Source organism: Erithacus rubecula (assembly GCF_903797595.1).
Source record: "Erithacus rubecula genome assembly, chromosome: 1".
Taxonomy (NCBI): Eukaryota; Metazoa; Chordata; class Aves; order Passeriformes; family Muscicapidae; genus Erithacus; species Erithacus rubecula.
The window spans coordinates 40291631-40319286 of record NC_136658.1 but is presented as its reverse complement, the minus strand read 5'-3'; the positions used below and the strand labels follow the sequence as shown (position 1 = coordinate 40319286).

At 36.7% G+C, this 27656-nt stretch overlaps 1 protein-coding gene across 1 annotated transcript; it reads right to left on the bottom strand.

The window, feature by feature from the left end:
* Positions 1–563: 563 nt before the first annotated feature.
* On the bottom strand, positions 564–27624 carry AASDHPPT (aminoadipate-semialdehyde dehydrogenase-phosphopantetheinyl transferase). Its single transcript, XM_079315010.1, has 6 exons — positions 27444–27624; positions 26522–26747; positions 13535–13656; positions 12668–12829; positions 5989–6066; positions 564–1201 (listed from the first exon to the last, which is right to left on the bottom strand). Exons 1-6 carry the CDS (start codon positions 27585–27587, stop codon positions 1043–1045), a joined length of 891 nt encoding a protein of 296 aa, XP_079171136.1. The 5' UTR covers positions 27588–27624; the 3' UTR covers positions 564–1042.
* Positions 27625–27656: the final 32 nt, after the last annotated feature.

The following is a 27656-nucleotide window of genomic DNA, read 5'->3' as shown; positions in this document are numbered from 1 at the left end:
AGTAAAGAACTGCTATTCTTCATTCCCATATCTTTGCCTGAGAGCCCCTTAATTTCAAAATTATAATAATTTGGAGGGAGGGGGTTTACATTCTCCATTTCAAAGAGAAGCTTCTGCCTTTATTGGCAGATACCTGTCCTTCAAACCAGGACAGTTTTGAAAAATAAGACAAAATATTCTAGATGTGCACTCAAAATATACAGATCTCCAGAAACCTTCATTTGCTCTTAGGATGGTAAAACGTTCTGTTATCAGGTGTTACAAGACAATTTGGAAAAAAGTAAATAGCTTTTTTTAGTTTGGGTTTCCCCCCATGACTGATGCAAATGCAAGCCTAGGAAAACTGAACTGCTGCTCAGCTTGCAAGTATTGCTGAGGGACAAAATATAAAAAAAGAACTGTTAAAAGAAAAATACTAAGTTGCATACAGGAAGCTACAATTAACAAAGAAAAGAAGTGAAAAGACTATGAAATAATTGAAAGTTAATTCCCTGTCTCAAACTATTTTTGCACACATGTAGCTCCAAGACTACTAAGGCTCAGACCTTTTCAGCCTTGGTGTACATTCCCAACTGTTGTACAAACACTTGCACCACACAGTAACAGCACAAGAATTTGTACCAATTTTCTTGACTTTGTCCATCTGAGAATAAATGAATAATTTTTGTAAGAGGAAGAGCAGTATCACTATTTAAGTTTTTACATAAATAAGTATGGAAACACATTTTTATATATTAAACACTTGTCCACTAAGGAACAACATTATTATACAACTGCTTTCTGTTCCTAGCCTGGATAAGTGTAAGAACCACAGGCAAGAAGATGCAAAAGGGCATGTTGATTTAGGCTTTTCATTCAGAATTCCTTCAGTAAGGAATCATGTCTTCCTTACAATTCCAATGAAGTGTCATGAAAATCAGGTTGTCAGCTTAAATAGGGAAAGATCTGTTTCATTTACATATGTGCACTTACTCCCATACTTTAAGTTAAACAGAATAACAGTGTAAGAACTTTGGTAAGTTTCTTTTTCTTATACACAATCTTATCTTGAATGTGAACTCTGTCTCACTGGACCCTCCTGCTTTGAACAGAAATTGTCCCAATATGCAGAATCCTCAGGTGCAATTGGAATACCAGATGCAACTAAATCTTCAAAAGTCAATAATGTAAACTGTGGTTGGTTAGGCTCCATGGAACGGACCTAAAGAAAACATATTAGCATAACATGAGTCAATAATAAAAATTTTCTTCCTGTAAAATTCTCTGCCATGTTTAAATTACACATTGCTTACTGAAGAAGAAAGAAACATTCTACATTTGAGACTAATGTCACTTCCCCTCATTTAGGTTACGCAGGAACTATTAGAAGCATGTAACAGACCACAGAAAAATTGAGTGTTTTGTTGAAACACAGTTCACAAAATGATGGTTCAAGGGCTATAGAATGCTGCAAGTATGGCAGAATGACTGTTTAATTCCAGAAAAAAAGAAAAAGACCACTCTCAAACAAATTGCACTTCATTTGATTATATGATATGATTATATAATCAGATATGATTATTTGAGACAATTGTGTGAGGATTTATTCCACTAGGTGGAAATAACAAATCCACTAGGCACTAGATGTGTCTATTTGCACTTTTTTTAATACCAATAGTCACTGATGTTTTGTATGCTTCTCTCAGACACAAATGCTACTTAAAAACTAAAGTGGTCACAATCAACCTGCGATTCCCCATGTTAAATCCAATAAAATGTGGACTGATTTATTAGAGATGACAATGTTACGGTGTCTATGTTACTTTCATCACTCCAAGAAAAACAAGTCACATTTCAAAGAAGAAAAATATTTGTGTTTGGGTTTTTTTTGGTTTTTTTTTTAGCACACTTCTGTGCCACCTGCTGCATACCTCTCTGTTATGGGCTGATGTTTGGACTGGCTCTCCAAATGTAATTGTTTCCAGACAGCAGGGCAGACAGTACAGCTTGAATGAATCAAACACAAACATGGCTGATTCTTCTAAATGGGCATTTGCTTGAGTTTATGTTTAATATTTCATAAAATTTGATAGGGCTCCTCTGCAGTGGTGCTACTTGGTACATCAGACAAACGGACTCATTTTTCATGAGCCTGCCAGTGTCTCTCTGTATGGCACTGCATCCCTCTGGTGCATCAGCCACTCCTCCAGTTTGGTGTCACCAGCAGATCTGCTGAGGGTGCACTGCACCATCATCCAGTTCATTAATGAGGCTGTTACACAGCACTGGCCCCAGCACTGACGCCTGGGCACAGCACTGCTGACTGGCCTCCAACCAGACTTGGCAGCACTATCACCACACCCTGGGCCCAAACGTTAAGCCAGTTTCCAATACACCTCACTCTCTGCTGACCCAGTACTCAGCATTTTTCTAGGAGGATCTTATAAGAGACAGTGCCAGAGATATAAGGTACTGAAACACAGGTAGACAATTATCCACTGCTCTAACCTCACCTACCAGGCCATTTCATTGCAGGAATTTACCAAGTTGGTTGAGTGTGACTTTCTCTTCGCAAAGCTATGCTGGCTAGTCCTATTGATTTCCTTGTCCTTGCTGCGCCTGGAAATGGTGTTCAGAATTAGCTGTTCTGCCACTTTTCCAGCAACCCTGGTGAAACTCTCAGACCTGTAACTGCCTGTCTCCTTCCATGTTTTCTTCCAGTCCCAATGATCAACCAAAGGTTATTGAGAGGGGCCTTGCAATGCCAGCTGTATACCATAAATATTCACTGACTTATACTCATTCAGTTTGCTCCAGCATTCCCTGACCTAATATGCCTCCAAGGGCACATCTTCCTTGCTTCTTCCTCTTTCCTCCCTGCAACCTGAGATCCTCATGGCCAGCCTTGCCACTAAATACTGACACAAAGGTGGCATTCAGCACCTCAGCCTCTTTCAATATTTGTCTCGATGAGCAAAACCCTTCCCTTTGACTTCTTGGCACTTGCAGAAGTGCTTCTTATTGCTTTGAACATCCCTGGTAAGATTAAATTCTATTTGGGCTTTAGCTTTTCTAACTTCATCCCTGGATGCTCAGAAAGTATTTCTGTATTCTTCTCATTTACCCATTCTTGTTCCCAGCTTCTGTATGCTGCCCTTTCCATGTCCAAGTTTGGCTGGAAGCTCCCTGTTCATCCAAGCAGACCTTCTGGCCTTTTTGCCTGACTTCACATGCAGTGAGATAGAACTCTCTCGAGAGAGGAGGAGATGATCCTTGAATGTTAAGCAGCTTTATTGAGCTCAGCCTTCCTCTGAAGCCTTATCCCACAGGACACTTCTCTGTACTCTGAGGAGGAGAAAGTTTTCTCTCCTCATGTTGAGTTGTGAGTCCTTCTCACTGCCCCAGGATCCTGAACTCCACCATCTCATGCTCTTGGAACTCTGCAGCCACAGATCTCTGACTCATCATGTTTATTCTTCATCCTGAGGGCATGGTGTACAGGCATTTCAGAGGCACTACAGCACATCAAGTTCCAGAAGATTTGGGGAATTTGTTTGGAACTGTGCTTTGTAGACCTTTCCTTGCTTACATCCAAGTGCTGAAAGTCACTCAGTCCAAGGTCAGTTTTGGTGATTTTGTTATCCCTTTCTATCACACTGATGAAGGCAGGTCAGCAAATAGGCCAAAAGCAAAAGTTCTCCATTTCAGTATTTGAGCAGTAAGCTACTATTAGGAATAAATGCAGAGACAACAAAATGGTTTGTGCCTGTTGTAACAACACAAAAGAACTCTCAGCTGTCAATGCAGACTGAGAAAAAGATTGAGATGCCTCTTATTTTACACCCTTACAAAAGTGACATGGTGTTGAGACATTTCTGTTAATCTGACATTTTGGAGATGAGGTAAAGCTGCAGGAATGGTGCCTAGAGCCATGCAAGTGACATTACAGATGTGTACCAAATATGAACCAAGCCTCCGAGCTAAGCAGTTGTTAACAGATGCAGTTTGAATTCCAGCACATGCCTGTCTGAAGGAAGTGTGTGCTGACTGAATGCATCACAACTCTTGTGAAGCATAGCAAGTGATAGAAGACACTTTATATCTTATGCAGGATTTATAAAGAATTTTAAGCTCAGCTATCTTTTATTGAGACTAGCCTCAGATAAACCTACAGATCCAGGTTAAGAGCACAAATAAGTGTTGTGTTTCCTCAAGCATATAGCAGTCACTAGCATTTCGATAAAACTCTTGACACTAGAGATTTTTAATTACAGTTCATTGACATAACAATTGGTCTTTCCTGGGAATTGTAGGTACCTGCTACCATTTTGTGAAGTAAGCTGAAAATAGATGTTCTTCAAGCAGGCCATACCAAATTACTCCTGTGATTGCAGAGAGGGAACAGACACAAACACTGAAATACTGAAACAACTGGGTAACATTTACACACATGTTAAGCTAGAATGAGCAATTTTTTCTTTCAATACATCTAGCAATAAATAAAATCCTTTTTATGGTTCTTTTACAAAGAGAGAAGGCAACTTTCATTTCCTACATGTTCCTGTTAAAAGAAGGCATAAAAAGGCACAATGCAACAGTACATAAATTTTCACCTAATTTTCTTACTGGGGAGTCCCAGAATGTTCTCTTGTTCTGCTTAAAATGACCTTTCTTCATTGAAGTGAGATAATGAAATTTAGGTCATCATAAATTTAGTCAATGGACAAGTAAGCCTTTGAGACTCCTCTTGATTCAAAGACTTTTCATCATAACCTTTGATACCATGGCTATTTTTTTAGTGATACGTTTAAGGTAAGTGACTATGATGACGAAGGTCAACACTTAAAAATCCTGGATTTGCTGCAGAATACTTAGGTAATTCTTTCAAAATAATGGCCACCTTCTTTTCACCTCAGACTTGAAGTTATCAGTATTTCTGTCAGAAGGATGATGTGCAACCCCACCAGGAACTTAAATAAGTCCTGCCAAAAATAATGCACATAATTTTGTAAAAGACATTTGTCCACTGATTTAACACAGCAAATCCTCCGAGGGAGTTTAATACTTCTTTTTCTCAACCTAACTATTACTAGTTAAAAGGTCTGCCTCCTTTTAACATGGATAACATTTGTTATCCATGAACATAGACTTTGTTACCATGATATATGGTGCATTACCACTTTCATGCTATTATCCATTTCTATACCAATACTCTTTTTTTCCTAGTTCCTGGTAGAATCTTTGTATCTAAGTAGCAGAAAACAATTAACCGGTTTTCTTGTGAGCAACTAGAACAGCAGAGAAAAATCTGGCAATTTGTCACACTCTAATTTGCTGCCTGGCTGTTTTGGCTATAACTTGCCAGTTTGCCTGTCCCTTAAATTTGACTTTTATTGCTATTTTCATGACTGAGGTCTTTTTTAAATTACACAGAAAATCATGAATAGCTTTTAAGTAGTTTTTCTCTTTCTCTCAATAGAGACACCACATGGAATGAAGACTAGCACTGCTGTTCTTCCCATCTGTTGGTTGTTTTTGCTTGTCTCAAGGGTTGTCTTGTCATAATGGTGTTTGAGTGAATCTGCTCTGGGATACACGCACTGACAGTCCCCCACTAAAATCAACTTGGTGAAGTGTCATACAAGTTTAGCAGTCCAGATTGGTTCACTGTTCCTATTTCCCTCTGTGAAAACCATCTTTCCCACATGAGCTAGCAGGCTGTGACAAAAATCACTTAATCTTCTCTTGAATGAACACATTGAATACATACATTACAGACTTGATATTATCTGTTGCTGTCTTCTGAAACTATTTCTCCTTCAGACTTTTCCTGAAATAGGCACAAGAACTAGAGGAAACATTTCAGCAATACTGCTTGGTTCTGGTTAATACCATGCCTAAGATAAGGCTTCTTATTGGCCCTATATATCAGATGACACACTTTCAGCTACAGCATATATATCTACTCAAGTGATCACCAAGACACAAAACTACTTCACAATTCCTTACATCAGAACCCTTATGTATAGATCCCTCCTGTTTTCCAAGTGCCACTGCAACGTGATGATGGTCATCCAAGCGGGTTTCCTAGTAAAGATGAAAAATGGCAATGTAAATGCATTTTCTTTACTCCATTTCCAGAGTATAGACTATATACATGTTTAGAGTATGGTTCACAACAATAGCACAAGATCATTTAAAATGCTTTAAAATAATGACATTCAAAAAGAAATAGCACTTTTTAGCAGTTTTATTGCAGAGCTGGATGATGCAGACACATTAAAATGTTCACAGGGCTGAGGACAGATTACTATAGGTTACGATCACCTTATCCATTTGTAGATATTTGTATTCAAGTTTGTGACCTGAGCATTCCTTTACCAGTCCATTCTAAGTGCCAAACCATATAACCCATCTTTAGCTATCCTTTTCCAGTGAGATGAACTGTGAACCTCTAGAAGGTATTCTGAAAAACAATGATGTCAGTGTCTCTCTTGCCTTCAGACAGCATGTAACTTTAAATTCCTGATATAGTCTGAGTACTGCTATGTGTAAATAAAAATCAACGTTTCTAGATGTGTAACTATACATTTAGTAATAATTTTTACCTATGTAAAAAAGTTTGGTTTGAAAGTGCTTTCTTCTAGAAAGACTAAAAATTTATCCTAAACAATTTCAGGAAAAAGAATCGCCCAGAATTTTACTGTTTCCTCAATAATGCTTATTCTACAGCCAAGCCATAATTTCATTGACTTTTTAGAAATATATATATATCTAAAGGGAGGAAATAAAATCTTCCCTGCTTGTTTATTCAAAAGTTTTCATGCATTTTCTGCACACTTTCTAAAGCAGAAATCAAGGTTAATAAGAATTTTATCTAGTAAAGTGATAAATTTCAACATTGCCATTAATCTGAAAATTAGAAAGTCATTGGGATATCCTCCTGAGAATAACTCAGGATCTCTTAAACTCTCTCCTCCTATTCATAAGACTGAATCTCCAGTTTTGGCTTCCTTGGGAAATATTTGAACTGCACTATATTATAATATAAAGAAAGCAACATGATTTCCTCCTCTTTCCTCTGACAAGTTGTTGGTTGCCTCATTTTTCTCCCTTTTTAATCTAAGCAAAATGTCTTTTAGAACAATGGTGACAGTGTGCATCAGGCTTTTCTACAGTTCATCTACTATACAGAATTTTCAAAGGCTTCAGTTGCCAGGATACCATTTCTGTGATTCCAAAACAGCCCTGTGTGTGTATATATACACACACACACACACATATATATAAAGGTGCCAAGCTGCTCAGCTCAGATCTACTCAGCCCAGTTAAGGCAGCAGCTGCTCCAGTGATGTGTAGCACCACTACAACTGTAAAGCTGGGGGATGTTTCTGGCAAACGTGGGGGCCTTGGCTGAGAGGTGCTGGTAAAGAAATGGAACTGTGCTTTTACTATGAACTCCTCAGCACCAAAACTGTGCCCATTTGACAGCTTTAGCAGTGAAATTTAGAATCCTAACCTACTTAAAATAAACCACATCAAGCTCATGTTGTGATACCTTTCTGCAAAGTGCTAGTATGAAAATGAACATTTCAATTCTGTCTAGATTAAGAAAAATATTTAATATAAGAAATACTAATAAACCTGCAGCATAAGCAGTAGTTTACATTACTGCAATAGATATAAATGTGTTTCCTATGGGGGATTTTACTGGGTTTTCCACTCCTTTACTAGGTTATAAAACTGAAAATAAGTCAAGCATAAAGAATGCTACCTCAGAGGCAACCACTTGTACTCAGTGTGCACATTTCTGCAACTTCCTCAAAAACAAGAAAGACTATGAATATTAGATGCTTGATCAGGTGTTGCTAAACTATTTCTATAGTTCTGGGGTGGCAGTGGTTTTTGCTTTTCCAGATGGAAAATTTACTATATCCCCTTTTTAATCGCTTCATTTTCCACCCTTCTTTCATTTCTTTTGCATGTCCAAGAGGTCAAAGACACAGAAGAGAGGGCACAGTACACAACAGTCAGCTCTGGCTTACACCTGTAATCAGAAGTCTGCAAACAGTTTTAAGCACAGATTTTTCTTTTTGTTTGTTCAACTAAAAACATACTATAAATAGTATTATACATATTGTAATATATAATTATTTTTTTTCAGTTTAAAACTGCATTTAACAGGCAGTGACTGTTTAGACAGACCTTTCCTGCAGAGATCCTGTCCAATGAACAGTGAATGAAATAGGTTCCATATAATTTATTTCATGTATCCTCTGTGGTCAAAAGAGAGCTTTCAGCATCTTACAATAAAATAAACTACACCTTTCATCTATATTTGCTGTTTCAGAGCAATGTAAATCTAAATTAAATACAGAAAAGAGTATCTTCTCTGGCCTTTACTAGTGGCCAGCAAAAACCTTAAGCAATGGAATTAATGCAACACTGAAACTAGAAAAAACAGTGGATCAGCTTGCTTCCCGGAGATGCTGCTATACCAGCTTATAAAATTAGTATCTTAAATGGAAATAAATGATTAAACAAAAAGAGGACAATCTTATAGAATTCCTTCAGGGTAGAGAGCTTGTTTTGTTAAGATTCCTCTCTATGAAGCAGAAAACATAATGGACCAAAATCTGTTTTTGTCTGCACAGAACAAAAGTGTTACTGGAGCACACAGAGATTTACAATGATCTCACTTCAAAGACTCAGCAGAATGATGTGTCTGGAATTCAAATCATTATGAATTCACTCAACAACAGACATCTTATGATGAATCTGTACCTTCCCAGCCAGCAGAACTGATTGATGAGTGAATCCAGTTGGATTAGCTAGTCTTAGAAATAAAAGTTTCTAGTCTTACTCATTCCTGACATTGCAACAGGATTAACTTCTCTTACTGAGGGTGAAAGATGCCAACTACAGTTGCACACCAGAAATTAATAAATATGTTTTAAATTGATCCAGGTAATCTCTCAATGAAATTCAGACTCTGGAAATAATCTATTTGTGTATAAACAAATCAAGCAAATATTTGTTGTGGAAAAAATGCAAAACGTTATTTGTGCAACAGCAGTTCTCCCAGGGGATTCTTAATCCCAGAGTGAAGTTTAGGACAAATCATGTGCTTCCTGTATAAAATAATTGTATCTAAAGTTGAGGTAGATAGGAAAACAGAAATTTCTTATGTCTCATTTAAGATTCTTCTTTAATATTGATTCCAGTACGTGCTATCCAGTTATTCTTCCTAATCAATTGCATACAACTGGAACCAATAAGGAAAGGGTCACAAGTACATTTAACATTTTGCAAATTACTAACTATGAATTTATATTTCATAATCCCATAGAATGGCTTTCATTGGAAGGGACCTCAAAGCTCATATCATTCCAACTCCCCTGTCTTGGACAGGGACACCCTGCACTACAACAGGTTGCTCAGGGCCCCATCCAATCAAGCTTTACACAGTTTCAGGGATGGGACGTCCACAAGTTCTCTGAGAAACCTGATCCTTTGACAATATAGTTCCAGTGCCAATACATTTTTCCATGTATAAAATCTGCTACAAATCTATCTTATAAACTTACATTAATCTCCTGAAATGATAGAACTTGTCATAACTGTTTTTAATCAACTTCTTTCATTTTTACTAGAATGAACTACTACTTCATTCTTATCATAGCAGTAGGCAGCTCATACCACACAGCCTCCTCACTGGCAGGGCACTATGAGAAGCTGGAGTCTCTGACTTGGTTTCAGTGTGTTACCAGCACTATTCTCATCCTAAATTCAAAACACAGAACTATGCCAGCTATTAAGAAGAAAATTAACTGTACCAGAGATGAAACTAGGACAATTGTCCAAGTTTATTTTCTTCAAAGGAAGTAAATGGAGCATATAGAATTACCCATAATAATAATAATCATCATCACCATCATCATAATGACTCCATTCTAAATCAACACCCTGACAAAATACTGCTATTACTCTTCACTGAGCTAGCTGTCTTTTATTTATTACTAAAAAGTCACCTTTTTAAAATGAGGAAAGCATGTACTGTCTGCATGAATAAAGCACATTCAACACATACAGCAGGCATATCTTAATATTAAATTGATGCTTTTAAACTGAACTGTTTTCCCTCCAACTCCTTCCAAAACAGCTGAAGGGAATCTGCATAGCAAACCCTAGAGTAATAGATGAAAACAAGACCCTGAAGCTAAATCCTTCCATCAAGATCAAACAAGAGACTGTTTCTATCAATTGCCTTGCAGTCAAGCCAAAAAGTGTGGGGAGTGAATGAGGGCAAAGATACTTCAAGCAAAACTAAACCCTTGGTAAAAGGGCCACAGTCAACTACATAACAAAGTAGCTAATTTGGTATTTACAATGAAATAAGAGAAACCTTTCTGCACTGTTCACAGAAAATTCTTTCTCCAATTTGAATGGGCTTTGCTCTGACTGTGAACAGTTACAGGGTGTCTAAATAGTGTCAACTTTGATTTGTTCTGATTCATTAGCATTTCTCTCGATCTTTTAGTCATGACAGTATAAAGTGGTGGATCTTTTCCTGGTCTTTATGAATTTAAAGTTATCTTTTTCATATTACATGGTACTTTCTGAAGGTGATTTCAGAAAATTTTGTGTAATTTTAATAGATAAAATCCCCTTCATTTCTCCCTTCCATTTTTAGTAAATTAGGTTCTATTTAAAACTGAAATGAATTAATCAAAAATATGTGATAATTGAATTTTAAACAGTCTTGCTCTCTTTGATCATTGCCTTTCACTAAGATATAGGCAGCTCTGAAATAGAAAAGTGAGGTCATTATATTTTTTTATTTGATAGAAAAAGCTCCCTCAAGTAAACTTGGAATAACAGGGTCCCTAAGGCAAAGACTGCATCAGTAACACGTAGTCTTAGGTCACTTAAGGTGACTTAATGTCTGCTTTTGGGTGACTCAGATTTCTCAAAATTATTTTTAAATAACTTTTTTAATTGAAAACACTATGATGAGATAAAGAAAAGACTTTTCTAAGTAAGAAAATGGACACAAAATTAAAAGAAACTTGGTAAGAGACAAAAAAGTAAAGCAATGCATAATATTAGGCTCTCTGGATATTGGTGACTGAAAAACATTTTACTATTTAATTTTAATGAATATTTAAATGAAATTATATCCCAGTTGAGCTTGTATTTAAAGGAAACTTGATATTAAGCCCTTCCTTTGAAATAGAAGAATCCACCTCATTATAATGCTGCAGTCTTGGGAAGCAGGAAGGCAAGTGTGGAAGTGGAGACATTCCTCAGACAAAAACTGCACAAATGTTCTAGCAGTAATTACTAAATAATAAGGAAAATCCAAACAATTAGAAAGCATTTAAGTATTTGAGGGAGCTATCTACATCATCATCTTCAGGCTATTTCTGTCAATCAACCACAGGCACATCAAAGACCAAAATGAGGAGTTCCAGAATCCAATGAAGACAGGCAGATGTTCCCTTGGCCATGGTCCACTGCAGTAATACAGATAGCATTCTGGCACAAGATGTGTCACAGGCCTTCCCAATAACTTCCTTTGCCAGTGTAATTACAACTAGTGAATTTCATGACATACTGGCATTGCTATTCTATATAGGAATTAGAGCACTGATTTAGTATGCATAGACTTGTAACACAAAACCAAAAGTGGATAGGAAGGCTGAATGAAGGAATGAACTATGAAGAAAGAAACTTATACTCTGAACTCAAACATTACTGGAACATTCATTCTTTCACACTACATACACAGTGTACATGTTTGCATACTAAAGAAAATAAAATAAGCATACAGCAGAAATTTGTCATTTAGACACCTCTATTGGAACAGCTGTCTCCAACAATAAAGGTATTTTCAAAATGCAAATATGTATTCAAAACTAAATAACCTTACTGAAAAGTACACTTGAAAGCTTGTTCCATTTTTCACTTTGTTTAAAGTGGTTGAGTAAACATGCCTCTGTAGAGAAATGGGATTGTGATTTTTTTTTTTAAAGCTTGTTTTTTCTGGCAATTAAATAACTTGAGATCATTATGAATCAGAATAATTTAGAATGAAAAACACCTTTAATTGTGTTAAAGTCCAACTGTTAACCTGGCAGTGCCAGGTCCACCAGTAAACTATGACCCTATCAATTCTTCTCCTATGTATCGTTTAAACTACATGAGATGATACTGGTAATTTCTTACCAAATCTGAAAGAATAGATATTTTAGTGACAATCCCCAGTAACCTTGAAGAAGGAAAACAAAACTCCAAACCTCAAGACTCAGTTAGTCTATTGAGACCAACAGTTCTAGACCAACTGAAGAAGAATTTTATAATCATAGACCTTTTTAAGAAATCAGGTCTGAATATATTTCTGTGAACTTCCTGCATACCTTAGGATGACCTTCCCAGAGTGCAGGAAATATACTCCAGGCACAGAAAAAAAAAAAAACAAAACCAAATCCATCTATAGGAAGTCCTAGCAATCAAAAAAAACCCCTTTAAAATGCTGCAGATTTGTATCCTAAATTTTGATTAATATAAGCTCAATGGGGTTTTACAGAATAAAGATGTGAAGTTGCAATTTAAAAAAAAATCAAACATGCAATGCAACCAATAAGGAGTTGAGACTGTTTATCACTAGTGAAAACATGTTCTTTACCTCAAATGTCCATTCCTCTTCTTTTTCTCCATCCAGAAGCATTTTTGTCTCTTTATACACCTTCCCTATTTCCAGTTGCAATGGAGACACATTAAATTCAATTCTTTGCAAGTTAAAGCCAATTCCAACTCCAATGGCTTTTAAGAAGCTTTCTTTTAAGGCCTAAGAGACACAAAAAAAAATTATTTATATTGGTTATAAACTGTTTTTTAAACTCCTATTTACTGTTCTATAAACATTACTTCTGAGCACACACTGCTGACAAATTTAAGACATACTACTGTAAATGTGAGGGTAGACTGATGACATTATCCAGAGAAAAAAGTTATCAGCACAGTTTATACCCAGCCTAACCTGCTGCATTAAAATAAACATGCAACTGAAATTACTCCAAAGCACATACAGATATGAACACTTTACCTTGTTCTGGCTATGTGTTTAAAACCACCAATAAATCCCATTGGAAATGTCTGCTGTACCACGGTTCTCAAAGTTATTCTGATATTCAAATAATCACTGAAATATAAAGTCCAAGAATATCTTCACATGAAATGGTATCAGCACCAGGGGAGTTTAGATTGGGTAAGAGAAGAAACTTCTTCATCAAATGGCTTTTCAAGCACTGGAAAAAGCTGCCCAGGGAAGTGGTTGAATCATCCTGAAATTCTTTAAAATATGGGTAGAGGTGGTGCTTATGGATACAGTTTAGTGGTGGATTTGATGATCTTAGATGTCTTTTCCAACCTTAACCATTTTATGATTCGGTGCAACTACAAAAAAATGTATTTTTACTATAATGAAAATAATAAATTGTATCAGAAAAGAATGTGAACATTTGTAGACTTTAAACAGGAAAATAAATATTACCCAGTGACGATAAAACATATCCAGCTGCCTCCATTCATTACTCATAGACTTGATTACATCCCACTCCGTTTCAGTAAACTGTCGCTTCATGATGTGAAAGAAATTTGGAATTGAGCTACTACCTATAAATCAGACAGAGATATTTACAGAAATTTTAACAGAGTAGTAATAATAAGCAAATGAATTACCTCACATTATTGCTCTAGAAAAAACTCTTAAGAAAAAAAAATTTATGAACCAACTATGCTCTACCATTTGAATTTATACAGTCTCAAAGCAGTGAGCTGATGACTGTTCAGGATGCAGTATTTCCAGCATTCTCTAAAAGGCAAATATTTAACCAATGCCGGTTTTATAGAAGCAAAAAAAAAAATATACTTAACTACAAACATAGCACATACACATATTAAGCTAATTTGATTGGATTTACTCTGGAAGAAAAATGGAAATAGAGACGTGCCCAAAATAAACTAAGAAATATACAAATGGAAAAAAAAATCCTCCAAAAAACCCTCAAATTACCCAACTTTCAAATACTTACATTAAATATAAGCTTCCTCTAAAAATAATCACAGCTGTATAGCACTGCACAGCAGTTCTTTGGGGGCTACACCACTTTTCCCCATTAGTCTAAATTTACCTTGTAGAAGACACTACAGTGTGTGGTTATATTGATCAATGGCATTTCAATAGTACATTGAAATCTATGCACCTTGTTACAAGTTTGGCTACCTACAGCCTGTGTTAATCAGTGTCCCATGCAAGCATCCCAGTCCAAATGGGCTTACAGGTGGATAAAGAGACAATGGCAGAAGATAACTTATTTTCTCTAGCAGGGAAAATAAAAATCTGGAGAGAGACAATTCCACATATTGAGACAGTTTCTTTGAGAGGTTTCTCAATGTTCTTACTAAAAATATAACATTAGTTATATTTAATCCAAAACATTTTCTGCTTTTCAATCCCATGCAACTTTGAAGAACCCATTCACTAAATAATTGCTTAAGATGTAGATTCTAACTGTAGTTGTGCCAGTGATTCTTTGAGTTGACTGGGAAAGGAACTTTGTTTTCCTATGCTCATGTTCCCCATCCTAAACTAGACATAATGCCTTCTCTATAAACTGGTTGACTTCTACAGATATTTAAGCAGTAAATAAAAGCAGGTATTGGTAACAGCAGTAACTGATCTGAACAAACTAATGTTACACTAAAACACACATTCAGGTTTTCTCACAATTTCCAAACCATTCTGCAAAGTGTTATCTGACATATACATCCCACAAGACATGGCAGTGACATTTCAGAGATGCTCTCAACTGCATTTTAAAGCTAACATCTTAAGACAATTTTGTTGACATTTACAGCACTAAGCTAATGGAATGATCCAGAGCAATCTAAGGACAGGACTAACTTCCCTCTGGAAAAAATAACAGTAGAAGATAAAAACAACCACAACATTAAGTTGCTTTGATGAATTACCAAGGCAAATTCCATACCCATCTACTTGCACAATCCAGCTTCCCTGAAATAAGAAAAAACATTGTTGAACTTGGAGAGAGGTATTTTCTTTCATCTCTGTGTTTGTATGGCCCATTTTACAATCAAATAACTACATTAATACCTGCTCAAAACAATCTACTTTTTTTCCTCCTCTTTCTCTCTTTTCTCAAATATTTAAGACAACAGTGGTGAGGCTCCAGCTTGTTCCTGTAATTCAAACTACAAAACATTCCAGAATATCCTGGTGTATCCTTCTTCCTCTATTACTTTCAGAGAGTTCTTCTTTCAAAAGCCAGGACTACCAGAGAAAACCACCCAAGACTATTCACACTATGCTACCTTGAGCATGCAGAGTCATACAAAGTCTCCTGCTTTGTCAGCCCTGCCATCCCAACTTTATCACATGTAGTGAATACACCCGATGCTTAAATCCTTTAGTACACCAAGGGCATATCAAATGCTACTGCTTTCTTCCTCATTGTTCACCCCTTTTCTTGTTCTAGAGGTTTCTTCCACTGTTCAGCTACCCTTTCCAACACTCACGTTCAAACTCACACAGTACTTTCCCCTCCACTCCCACTGTCTGTCACATTCCTCCTATGAAAAGCTCAGGCACCACTCTGTCCTTGAGTGCACTCACTCCCTGCTTCCAAAGTAGAGCTGCTTTGCCCTGAGGAACAGATCAGAGGACTTAGGACTACTATTGTTCACCAGTTACTTGCAATACCACAGCCTGCCTAGTCCATTTCCCCATATTTGCTTCGGTATCAGAGAAAGATTCACAGAACCATGGGGAAAATGTGGGCTGAAAAGGACCTTTGGAGAGCACCTGGTCTAACCTTCTGTTGAAAACCAGAGCCTTAGGCTGGGTTATCCAGGGCCCTGTCAAGCAGAGTACTTCATCCCTGGTCTGGGGAACCTAGTCCAGTATTCTGCTGTTGTCATGGTGAATACTTGTTCTATAGGGACAGAACTCCTCCTGAAGCAGCCCAAGCCTGCTGCCTTTCACCCTGTTCCTGTGCATCCTCATGAAGACAACTCCATACATCCTCTCTGCAGCTGCATTTCAGGGAGGCTGTGATTAGATTCCCCTTTTCAGAACTTTCATATCTTCAGGTTCAACAAATCCATCTGCATCAGCATTTGTAAGTCAAGCTCCCCAACCCTCTAATCACATTGCTAAATCCCCTTCTATTTTCCCATGTCTCTCACGACATAGAAGAAATGAAGGGGACAAAACTACAAGCAGCATAAAGTTTCTGTTTAAATTCTGTGTTTTTTGCTTTTAGTTTGATTTAAAAAAAAAAAAAAAAAGCCTCAAGTGTATTTGCCACAATTTACAAAAAACTTTTTTTGAAAGAACAGGAACAAGTCCATACACCAATTAATATCTGGTTTTGAATTTGCATTTCTAAAGTAGCTCCCCCTCATCAACTTGTTTCAAAAATAAACTTACTTCTTAAGTAAGTACTTCTTATTAGCCCATGTCAGGAAAAGGAGCTCTTCAAAAATAACAAACTAACTCTCTTTAAGCTGAGCATTAATTATATTGCCCCCTCTGATTTTAAAATATATTCCTTGTTAATAAACTTTGAAGTACATTAGTTCCTTAAGAATATAAACTGAGTAATCTTTCAAAAATTACATTCTAGTAGTTAAAAATAAAATCTAAACCCACAGTTAAGTTTCTTCATTAAATTAAAAGCACACCACACCCTGGAAATTTCAGAAAGAGTGAGGAGAGGAAAATAGTGAGTGACACTGGAAAAAAGATGCCAATATTAACCCTGGAAAGCAAACATGCTATATGCAGGTAAGTGTGTGTGTGTTCATATGTGTCTGCATTTTGAATTTTTTGCATGAGTTATTTACATTAATACATAATGACATGTTTTACACTGCAATGAAAATGGGGTTTTTGTTAATTTTTTTTGACTAGGCAAAAAATCTGCTTTCTCTCTGACAAACAGTAATGCCACAGACCAGATATAGAAGACTGATTTTTAAAAGAGGCAGGAGAGAAGAATAAGAAAACAGACTGTATTCTGTAGTCCTGTTTGCAAATGCACTGTAGAAATAGTACATAAATACAAGTAATTTCCCCCCATTTTGGATGCTGAAGCATCCAAACAGGCTGCATTTGTAGGAAGATAAAGGCAATCAGAATTAAGACCTATGATGCTATTAATAGTGAAAATGACAAACCATAAGGTTAATACAGAAATCTTCATATTTTTCACATTTTTACAAACATCAGGTTAATCAAAAGTCAGCTTTTGTAATACAGCACACACTTCACAAAGGCAGGGTACAAACTTGTACCAAAAGATATTAAAACCATGCCATGCACTCTCAAAATCAGTGAGAAGAGTAGATGACTGATCATCTTCAGGTTTTATGAGTTTACACTCTTCTACTTGGTTTGGTCAGACATAAACAAACAAACTTATAAAGCTATAACTGCCACCTCATTGATCAACTAATCTGAAAAAAACACAACAAACCAAACCAAACCCTCAAAACAAAAATACAAAACGAACACCAGAATGCAAACAGACTCCTCGCCAGCTGCATAAAAGAAACAGGTCAGTGATCAAGAACTAATACCTAATCAATACAATCAGTTCACTTTCAGAAGGAAAACAGGTAAAGTGGCAATGTGACACATCAAACACTGCAAAATGAACAACTGAAGCATCAACAGCTCAATCTACGTAATAATGTGAAACACAAGATAGCTGTGAATCTTATAAACTGTATTTAATGAATGTTTCAAGTCCTGGACTGGATTGGGTGACAATCCTTTTGTGGTAGAACCATATTTGATCACATTTTACTGTCTCTAAAGGAAACCAAAGTAACCTGATGCAGAGAAAACATTTCTTCTGCAACAGATGCCCAAGCCCTAATTGTTTATTAATACCAACTAACCCTTTTACAGATGTTTAGAAACAACACAAGGCAAATAATTAGTGAGACAAATGACTAACTTACAAGAACCAGACAGAACATTAACAATGCATGTTTTTTCAATCTACTAGCTCACACAGCTTTTGTGTGAATTGGAAATTGGATTTACATTCTCTGACCTCCACACTTCCTGTCAGTATCCCGCAATTCTCCCAGTTATATGTATGTGAAACATCCATTCTCATGTTAACATTGATGTGTTCTATCTTGGTGCACCCCAGAGAAAGCACTAACTCTAAAATACCTGAAAATTTGACATTGCAGCCTACAAATTACTCAACATTTTCCAGATTGTAAAAATGGAAAAGTCATAAAGAGACTGAAATAATTAGATAATGTTTGATATTTTCTCTGCAGATAGCACCATTAAGTCTCTGCAATATCACAGAAACTGCTAAGTTTCAATTGCATTACTGTAGTTGGGTCTAACAGCAGTGATGAACATTTAAGCCAGCTGCCTTGATAGTCAATGTAAAGCAAAAGGAAGCAAAGAATCATAATGGCTTAGATAGCTCTACCTCTAAAACTTGACTGGAGAAACAGCAAATTGACACAGCTATGAGTTGATTTTAAAAAATGAAATAAAATGAAAAGCTGTTAACAGGATACCTCATACCTGATCTATTTAAAGACAATCTGTCTGCAGCAGGTTGATGCTTTTTGTCATTCATTCTGAAAATTTAAAAAATATTCGAGATTCTCTTAAATTTTGTTCAGACTCCAGAATATTTCTACATGTTCTTTCCACACCAAACATGCAGCTAGAACATACAGTTGCTATTGAAGAGCTTGCAGTTAAACACATCTGGGAGCAAGCTCATAGTTTTAGCTTACTTCTGAGGAAAGAAAACAAAAGCATTTAAAATACAAAAGGTCTTAATCACTAAGATGACTCAGGGACCTCAAATTCTTTGAGAAAAACGTACTTACAACGAAATAGTGATAGCAAATAAGAAAATGAGCAGTAATCAAATAAGAAGTTTCTTAACTTTTGTTTGTCAACTCATACCTATCACTTGCTTAAGCTCTTTCCAAGAAGTCATATGGCCACAGGTAACAGAGCTCTAGGTACCCATAATATTTCAGCAAAAACAACAATAACCCCACAAAAATGGCATTTTAATCAGTTTATGACAGAACAAATCTCAGTTACAGCTCCTGGACAGCAGGAACTTTACCTCCTTTCAACACTAGGAAGTAATGCTGCATCAGACTAAAACACACCCCCCTCCCCCAAAATCTAAATAAACAAAAATACATTTTATAAAGCAAGTCATGAGAACACAACTACAGATGTATAAGAAAAGTCCAAATGGTGTCTGACCATCCATAGCCTTACACTACACAGTACTACCAAGCCACCAGATCTCTGAAAAGTTTTATTACATTTTATCAAGTAATATACTAGAAGATCTTTCTACACATTCAGAGATATTGACTGAAATATTTGGTAATTAATCCTTTGCTTTAAAATAAACATTTAAAAAAAACCCCTATAACTCAGTATCATTTACTTCTCCAAGAAAACAAACAAGCAAAACCCCACACTTACTAGTCAAAGAAAACAGAGAAGGAGAAAAAAAAGGAGATTTATCACAATAGCAGATCTCCCTTTCATAGTTCATCAAGCAGGAAAAGTTAGGCATTTATTGATAGTGTAATTATAGGGAATGTAGGCCCATCTTTAAGAAGCTAACAACCACTGGGGTTGCATTGGAATCCTGTTGGTACTTGGCATACAAAATACCGTACTGGATAAAAGGGTTTGATGGGTAGCCAGTTCTCAGTACCTAAGTCATCATCATCTTCCACATGAATTTCACTACAGGATTCACACTTTCTAACACCTCCTTGATCTAACTAATGCAATTTTGTCCTGGGAAGCTCTGGGACCTTAAAAAGCACAAGCTGATTCAAACTGAGCTGGTTTCCCTGAGTCTGATGAGAGATGTCTCTAAACTTGGTGTGGAAATGGAATACTCAGACACATACTCTGGGACTCTGTCCTTCAACCTCATGATATCCTATGCAGTAAGGAATCCAATAAACAATAGAGTTGCTTTTTAATGGCAGAAGTCAGGACACTGTGCAGAAGCCTGTCTCAGAACATGAATTGCAAAGCCAAATGCAGTAAAGATATCCCTTATTTTCACACTTAAAACTTTCCCACCTCTGTCTGTACACCATGCTTCCCTCTTTTCCCTCTTCATAATGAAGTCCACAAAACCCCACATGATGACAGAAAGAGTATTGGTGTTTTAAATTTGGGAATCAATCTCCCCTACATAAGGACATTCTTTAAAAACAAATGAACAAAAATCCAAAAAACCCAAAACCTTATAAAGCCATTTGTTTGGCTTGCAGCAGCTGAAATACTGTTTGTCCCATCTGACAGCCAAAATCCAGCATGTTTTGCTTTGTTTGATATTCCCACAGAGAAGAGACAGCAGTCAGCTAGTCATTGGCATGTTGTCCCCCCATATCCTTCCCCTTAACATCACACAAATCAAATTTTGCCACTGCAGGAGGTGTCTTTTATCCAGCCAAAATATACAAGGAAAGATGCAAGTGGAAGATAAATGCTGCAATATGCCAAAAGCAGATGAAAAAGCAGAGGCCTCCAGATGAAACATTGATGAATTTCAATGGTCTATTCATCTATATCAGCTGTATCTACTCTTGTAGATATCATCTCCAAGTGCTTGCTTTGCTCTTATTAAATTTGGTTCTACTAGGAAAGAAAAAGGAAGATATACATGCTTGATACAGAACCCAACAAGTCTGATGAATACACAGGGAAATTATGCAGAGCAAGTAATAACTTTTCAATATACCACCAAATTGGATTTTCTATCAAAATACAACACAGTACATAATAGCTATGAATGCTTAGAATTCCCAGCACCAACCCAATAAATAGCAAGAAAACAGCAACCTATGGAAGTAGGTATGTTCCCCAATCCTAAACATTACTGAAAATCTGACACAACAAAAGCAACCTGTCATCTTTACTGAGGAAATATAAAAATATTTGCCATGTTGAAGAAAGGAAACACATAAGGGAAATACAGCAGAGGCTATTGTTTTGCATATACTGAGGAGAGTTGTGAAATATTCAAAGTAAATTCCCACCATTTCATAAGCCAATATAAAAAAAATCTGCAAGTCTGTTTCTCAAAGATTGTCTCACAACCTTGAAACCAGTAAGGGCTCCAAACTGTAATACCTGCACAGTCAATATCTAAATAAGCTTCTGACAATGCAAAATAAAGTTACCTTCTATGTTCCATCTCTTGCAACAAATATATCTGTAGAGCTGAAGCTATTGGAAATGGGCAGTATTAGCAAGAAACTCCTCAAAAGGCAATTTTTAACACCTGCATAGTAATTACATAACCTTAGTCCTTGGATCAGATTTTTCTGGTACATTTTCTTAATTTGGAAAGCCAAAGGTAATGGTCATTTCTGTAGGTTGAAAAGCATTTTTATTTTTGTTAAGAAAAAAATAAAATCAGTTCTATTTAGCTGCTCATTGTGACTGTATAACTTAATTTCCCAAAACACCAATTAAGTAATAAATTGTGATTATTGCAAATTCAATGTGCAGAATGAAAAAAAAAAAAAGGCAGCCACAACACCAAAACAATCCGACAAACAGTCTTACAGTTACTCTTTATTCCAACTCTTATTTTTAACAAAAGCTCCTAGTTTAGGATTTTTCTTTTCTTTATTGCTACTTTATCCCTCATTTTAAACATAAATTCTCCACATCCTAATTTTATAGTTCTGCATTTTGCTATCAGTTTATATTTTAAACCAAATGGTCTAACGTTTTTCTATTAAAGAAATAGTCATAAAGGATTAAATAGTCATTAAATAGTCATTAAAGGATAAAATAAAGAAATTTTCCTTTAAAGAGGAGATTTAATCACAATACCAACTTTCTTTCACAGTTTATAAAGCATTGGTGCTTTATCAATTACAGAATTGTGTAGTTCCAGGTTAAAACTGTGTTAGAAACATGAATAAAGCACAGCAATTAAATTGCTATATATTATATATTCTTTAAGAGTACATTTAAGATGGCTGTTTCTTCCCAGTTGCAAATGGAACAAGAACAAAGAAATGCCTGCCTGTTTACTCAGTGTAAGTGCACAGCAGCACTGTGATTCTTTAGCTCAACAAGGATATCAGCTGTTTTAACATCCTTCACACCTAAACATGATGTGCTTACATACATATTTGTAAATGATGATTTCTTTGATCTATAAGAAACAACATTTAAACCAAACCATTGGTTATTTTCTTCATTCCAATAAATGCAATCTACACCTAAAGCTGCAGCATTAGCTAACAATTTGTTGATTGTCTCTAACAGTAAAAGATCAGATTGCTGCTATGAGATTTACTGAAACACAACAATAAACCCAGAAACAGTTAAAACTTTGTTTAAATAAAGGTAAGTCACCTTAAGGACAAAAGCACTCTAAAGAACAATCTGATTTGGAATTTGTTTCTAGATCACAAAACTCTTATTGAAAAGCTGAAATGCAGCAATTAAATAAGCATTCCAAGTTCAAAAAAATTGAATGTGGCTGCTAACTAAAAGACATGGCAAATGTCTTAACTATGATGCAGATGTGCCTAACTCAATTAGGCTTATGGACACACCAAAATTAACAGCACTAAATCTAAAACTGTCTGGAGAGAGAGCTTTCCTCCACTAGCTAGACTGAAGTACAGTATTCAGCTTCATCTGGGACTTAATACACGTGTGACCTGTCTCTGATTTGACCTGTCTCTATCATCTCTTGCATTACCTCACCTCAGTAATGTAATAATGAGAATAAAAAGAGAAAAATGAGGGTTTTTTTAATATTTCCTTGCCTCAGAGAAAACCAGCGTTTTCACATAATAGCCTACTTTCTTAAAAAAACATTTATTGGAGTTTTTTTAGACCAAATTAATTTTTCTGTGAAATTCACATGCAGAAAAGAAGACAAGAAAACAAGAAAGTCTAGCATAAAACCAAAATACTAATGAGAAAAGCTAATTCTACTGCAAGTCAAATATTTAATTCTGGAATAAAATTGAGATTGGAGACATCTGGATCAAAGTAAATATAGTGGGATAGGTAAGAAAGACTGCAGGCTGATTTTCTAAGATATGAAACGAACTATTAATTTATTTATCTTTGCAAATTCATCTAAGCTAAAAAATTGCATTAGTAAAAAGAAATTCACTTGCACAGCAGGAAAGCTCCTCAGCCTAAGATCTAAACTTTTTTCAAATGCTCAAGGTAATCTTTATTAAGCTGTAATTATTTCCTAAGTCTCTGAAAATGTTCTACTTTACAGAGTTTAAGTGACTGGTCAATCAACATCCCACACACCACTCAAACCAAGTTGACACTTGTTGCAGAATTTCTTTTCCATAAGACAAAAAATCAAACACAAGTTCAGCTTTTTCCACACGAGTTAACAGTACTGGAAGAATCCTTCTCCTTTTTTTTTTTTTTCTGAAAGGCTTAAAATAAATTCATATGCATTACCTTTCTGGTCAAATAATGTCCACAGATACTTCTACTAACAAATTTACAGAAAAGCGTGCATTTTTCCAAATGACTCAAGAGTTTGTCTTAAATTGATACAAGGAGAAGAAAAATAATCATTGATCTCATTAATTCTTCAAAAACAAACAGAAAGACTAATTTAAATCTACAATAACCTGCCAGATAACCAAAAGGCAACAACACTAAAGAGGATATACAATATCTCTCTATCTAGATATATATATATCTATATATAGATATATATACAGAGGCAACAATATCTAAAGAGAATATTTTCCTTTTCTACCATCCCTACTGTATTTATTTCAATATCTGAACAGAAGAAAAAAGGTGATAAACTGCTGCACACCTGTGGAATTTTCGTAGAACTGCTGCTGTTTGCAGTGGTAAGAATAGCTGCTAGTGTGGCCTGCCTTCACCTTTGAAGAAGGCTATGTCTTGTCATAGTTTCATTTCTCAGATTTTAATAATGAAGCACAAGTAATATGGAGAGAGGCAGATTCTTACATACAATAAGTAAAACAAAAATACATAGCATGGATTAAGAAGTGATAAAATGTTTAGGTGCCAGGACTCCTTGTTACATAGTAGCACACAAACAGCAGAATTCTCAAAACTTTCAGTTGAATGACACTTGTGTATCTGCACTGCAGATTTTGCATGCTTGCTGGTTGAACAATAAAGGAATATAAGTGCTACAATACCAGAGACCTCAATGCTGGATAACATTACAAGATGAGGTACTTTGTATTTAAACAAGTGTTTGAAGAAAACAAACAAACCTACTGAAATATACTTTGTTCATGGGGAACTCTTTGTTCTTGTAGCTTTTTCAAGGAAATGGATTCATAGTGGATCCACCTTCAGAAATATAATGCATTTAGCAACTGCAGAACAAGAGCACCACTCAGTGGTACTATCAGAAAAATGATATTGGTAAAATCAGTGTTACCTATTCATAGCTCAGCAACAAAAAAAAAGTTGCAGGTGATTCTACTAAGAAAAATTTTAGGTGAAAAGATGGCCAACTTTAAATTATAGTCTCTGTAATATGAAGTTCTATCCTTAATCTTACTTAGTTACTGGCTCTCTTTCCCACATACAATTATTACCTTTCCATTAGTATCTTATTTCTTTTTCAAAAATACAAATTACAATTACAAAAAGGAAGACATATGAGTCATCTTTTACTGTTTAGTTTTTTGAATCACCAGCATCCCTAAAATAACCACCACTTTTCTCTCTCCAGGTAAAAACACTGAAGCCTATTTGTATCAGATCTCAAAGTATTACTTAGACTTCAGAAATAAAGTTTAACATGCTTCATAAAACTTGTCAGATGGACACTGACAACATGCCTTTAAAATGTCAGCTGCATTTACAGCTGCATAAAATACCAGCAGAGGATATAAGAAATCCTTACTTCCATATAGAAATGTTTTGATTTTTCTGTATAAATTTGATTTTTTCACTTCCCAAGAAAACTTCACATACAAATGCTTGAATGTTTTGATTTTTGCTATATATGCACTGAAACTAGAAACTTTTTGGAACAAGGAATTGAAACTAGTGAGTCCTGTGGTAAGGCCAGTGGCAGCCCCACCAGAGTGTTTCCAAGGGTGCAGGGGCCAGGTGTTACTGCTTTTTTCATGGCAGCCTGCAGAGTGCTGTGGTTTAAGTCTATGCCTAATCCAGTGTTGATACCACACCAGTTCCAGCAGTGTTTGCACAGCATCAAAGCCTTCTCTGCCACTCTGCTCCCCCAGCAAACAGGCTGAGGGTGGCAAGATGCTGTGAGGAGACACAGCTGGGACATCACCTTGCTGGCTTTGCCTGAGAGGGCTATGATAAAAGCACCAGGTTCAAACTTAACCTGGCTATTTGGGCCCTGTGCCACTGCAGTCCTGTCAGGTGTGCCCATGTACCAAAGCAGCCTTACCCACTGGACACAATTCCTGTCAGGAGACACACAGCAGCTCTGGTGGAGAATCCTCCAAAGGCTATCCTGTGACCTCACACCCTGGCCACCATGTTCAGAGAGGGTCTACAGCAGGTGTGAGTCACAGGAAAGAACTTCAGACTGCAGAAAAGTTTCTGTGCATCCTAGATAAACATGACAATCCAAAACTGTACACTTGAAGGTATCATGAAAAAGGTGAAAAGTGATCAGAAAGGTATCCAGTCAGGGTTTACTCGAATCTCTACCTTACAACACAAAGTATTTTGCAGCATAAAATGCCAGGCAACTCCAAAAACTGTTAAGAAAGATTGTCTAAGAACACAACTACTACTATCATATCTAGCTAAGTGTTCAAGGAAGATTCTAAAAAAAACAGAATTCCAGTGAATCGTGAATCCCAATATGCTTCTCCTTTAACCCAGTCATGCACCAATGAACATTTGCAAACTAAATGATCTCCATAAAAAAGTTTAGCCTTTTCCCAAGAGCACCTCACATGTTCCCTCCTCATGATCCTCTCTCACTGAGGATTACTGCACATTCACATAGAATCTGCACTGCCAGTTGGTTGACACATACAATGTCCATGCTTATGGGACAACTGAGTAACACAGTCTATGAAGCTCTCCTGGGGATGGATTACATTGTCTCTATTCAGAAAGATGTTCCTGCTTCTGCCTCACAGACATCAAATCCATAATTAAATTATCTGCAGATGCTGGCACTGCCCATATGATAGAAAGATTCATTACCTTATTTTCCCAGAGTTCTGCTTCTCTAAATGAGAAATATATCTGTCCTACAATGCACCCAAAAATAAACAACGAGGAGTGCATTTAACAACTAGAAATCCCAAATCCACAATACATGAAAACATGCTCTTCTAATTACATTTCTAGGACACAGATCGGTTTTTTGTGAAATGAGAAAACATTCAGTACTCAAACACTGCAGCATCTGCTTTAGTCACCATAATGCATTACCTGGTAAATCAGTCTTCATAATATCAATGCCAACTTGAAGCTCAGGCTCAGCTGCAAGGACTGCATAGTCCCCCTGATGAGAGACATTGAAGTTGTAATTTGAATGGATACTAAGTAAGTTATTGGCCAGGAAAGGTTTTCCTTTCGGTGTCCTTTGCAAGTGCACTTCATTCCAAGGTATGCACAGCTCTTCTGCAATTAATTTCCGCATCAGCAGGCGACCAGCCTATGAAATAAAATGGAAGTATTTCACACACAGTATTGTGCTATGTGGCTGCTGGAAAATTACCTGCCTAAAAACTGTTCTCCCTTCTATAAAAGCTGAGTCAAGTAAGTTTAAGCATAAATTCATTTGAGTATCAAATACATTGTCACTATTAGCAGTCAACAGAAGATGAAAAGCAGTCCCAGTCTAGACAAATCACAGTAGTTATTTACTTTATTTATGACACTTTGTGGTACAAATAAATGCTTTTTACACCACTCAGAACAGTAAAATTATCTCAACAGCCTTCCTTTCAGTAAAGCATTCACTACTTAGGTGCTAAATGAAATACTCAACAGCTAAGTGATGAGTAACTCCTTCCAGACTAAAGAGCATGTGACATTGGGGAGACTGAAAACCTGAATCACGTAAAACAGCTTTATTCTCCTGCTCATTACACCGATGTCCTATGCAGAGTCTCGCAGGGTACGAGGATTGTCTCCTGACTTCTTACAAGTTGTGAGGACTTTCAGAGCAACTACTGACAGCAGCCTGCCGTCCCTTTTTGCTCCTCAGCTTCATACTTTTACACAACCCTTATCCTTTAGCTTTACATCCCCGAACCGCCTTTCCAGGGCATGTTTTCCTACGACAAATCAGGAACTCGGGCAACGCTGACAGCGCAGAGAGACAACCGCGTTCCCGCTCCCCATGTACCAAGGCGGCTTTGGCATCGCGGGCAAAGACAAACTGGCCGATGCGCTCCTTCTCCTCGGGCTGCACCAGCTGCGCGGCCAGCAGCCACTCGGGGCGGCGGGGTCGCCAAGCGCCGCATGGGAAGGCCCAGCGCACGCTGCCCATGGCCCGGCCCGGCCCCGCTCCGCTCCGCACCCGCCGCGGGCCCGCCCCGCACCGCCGTGACCCGCCCCC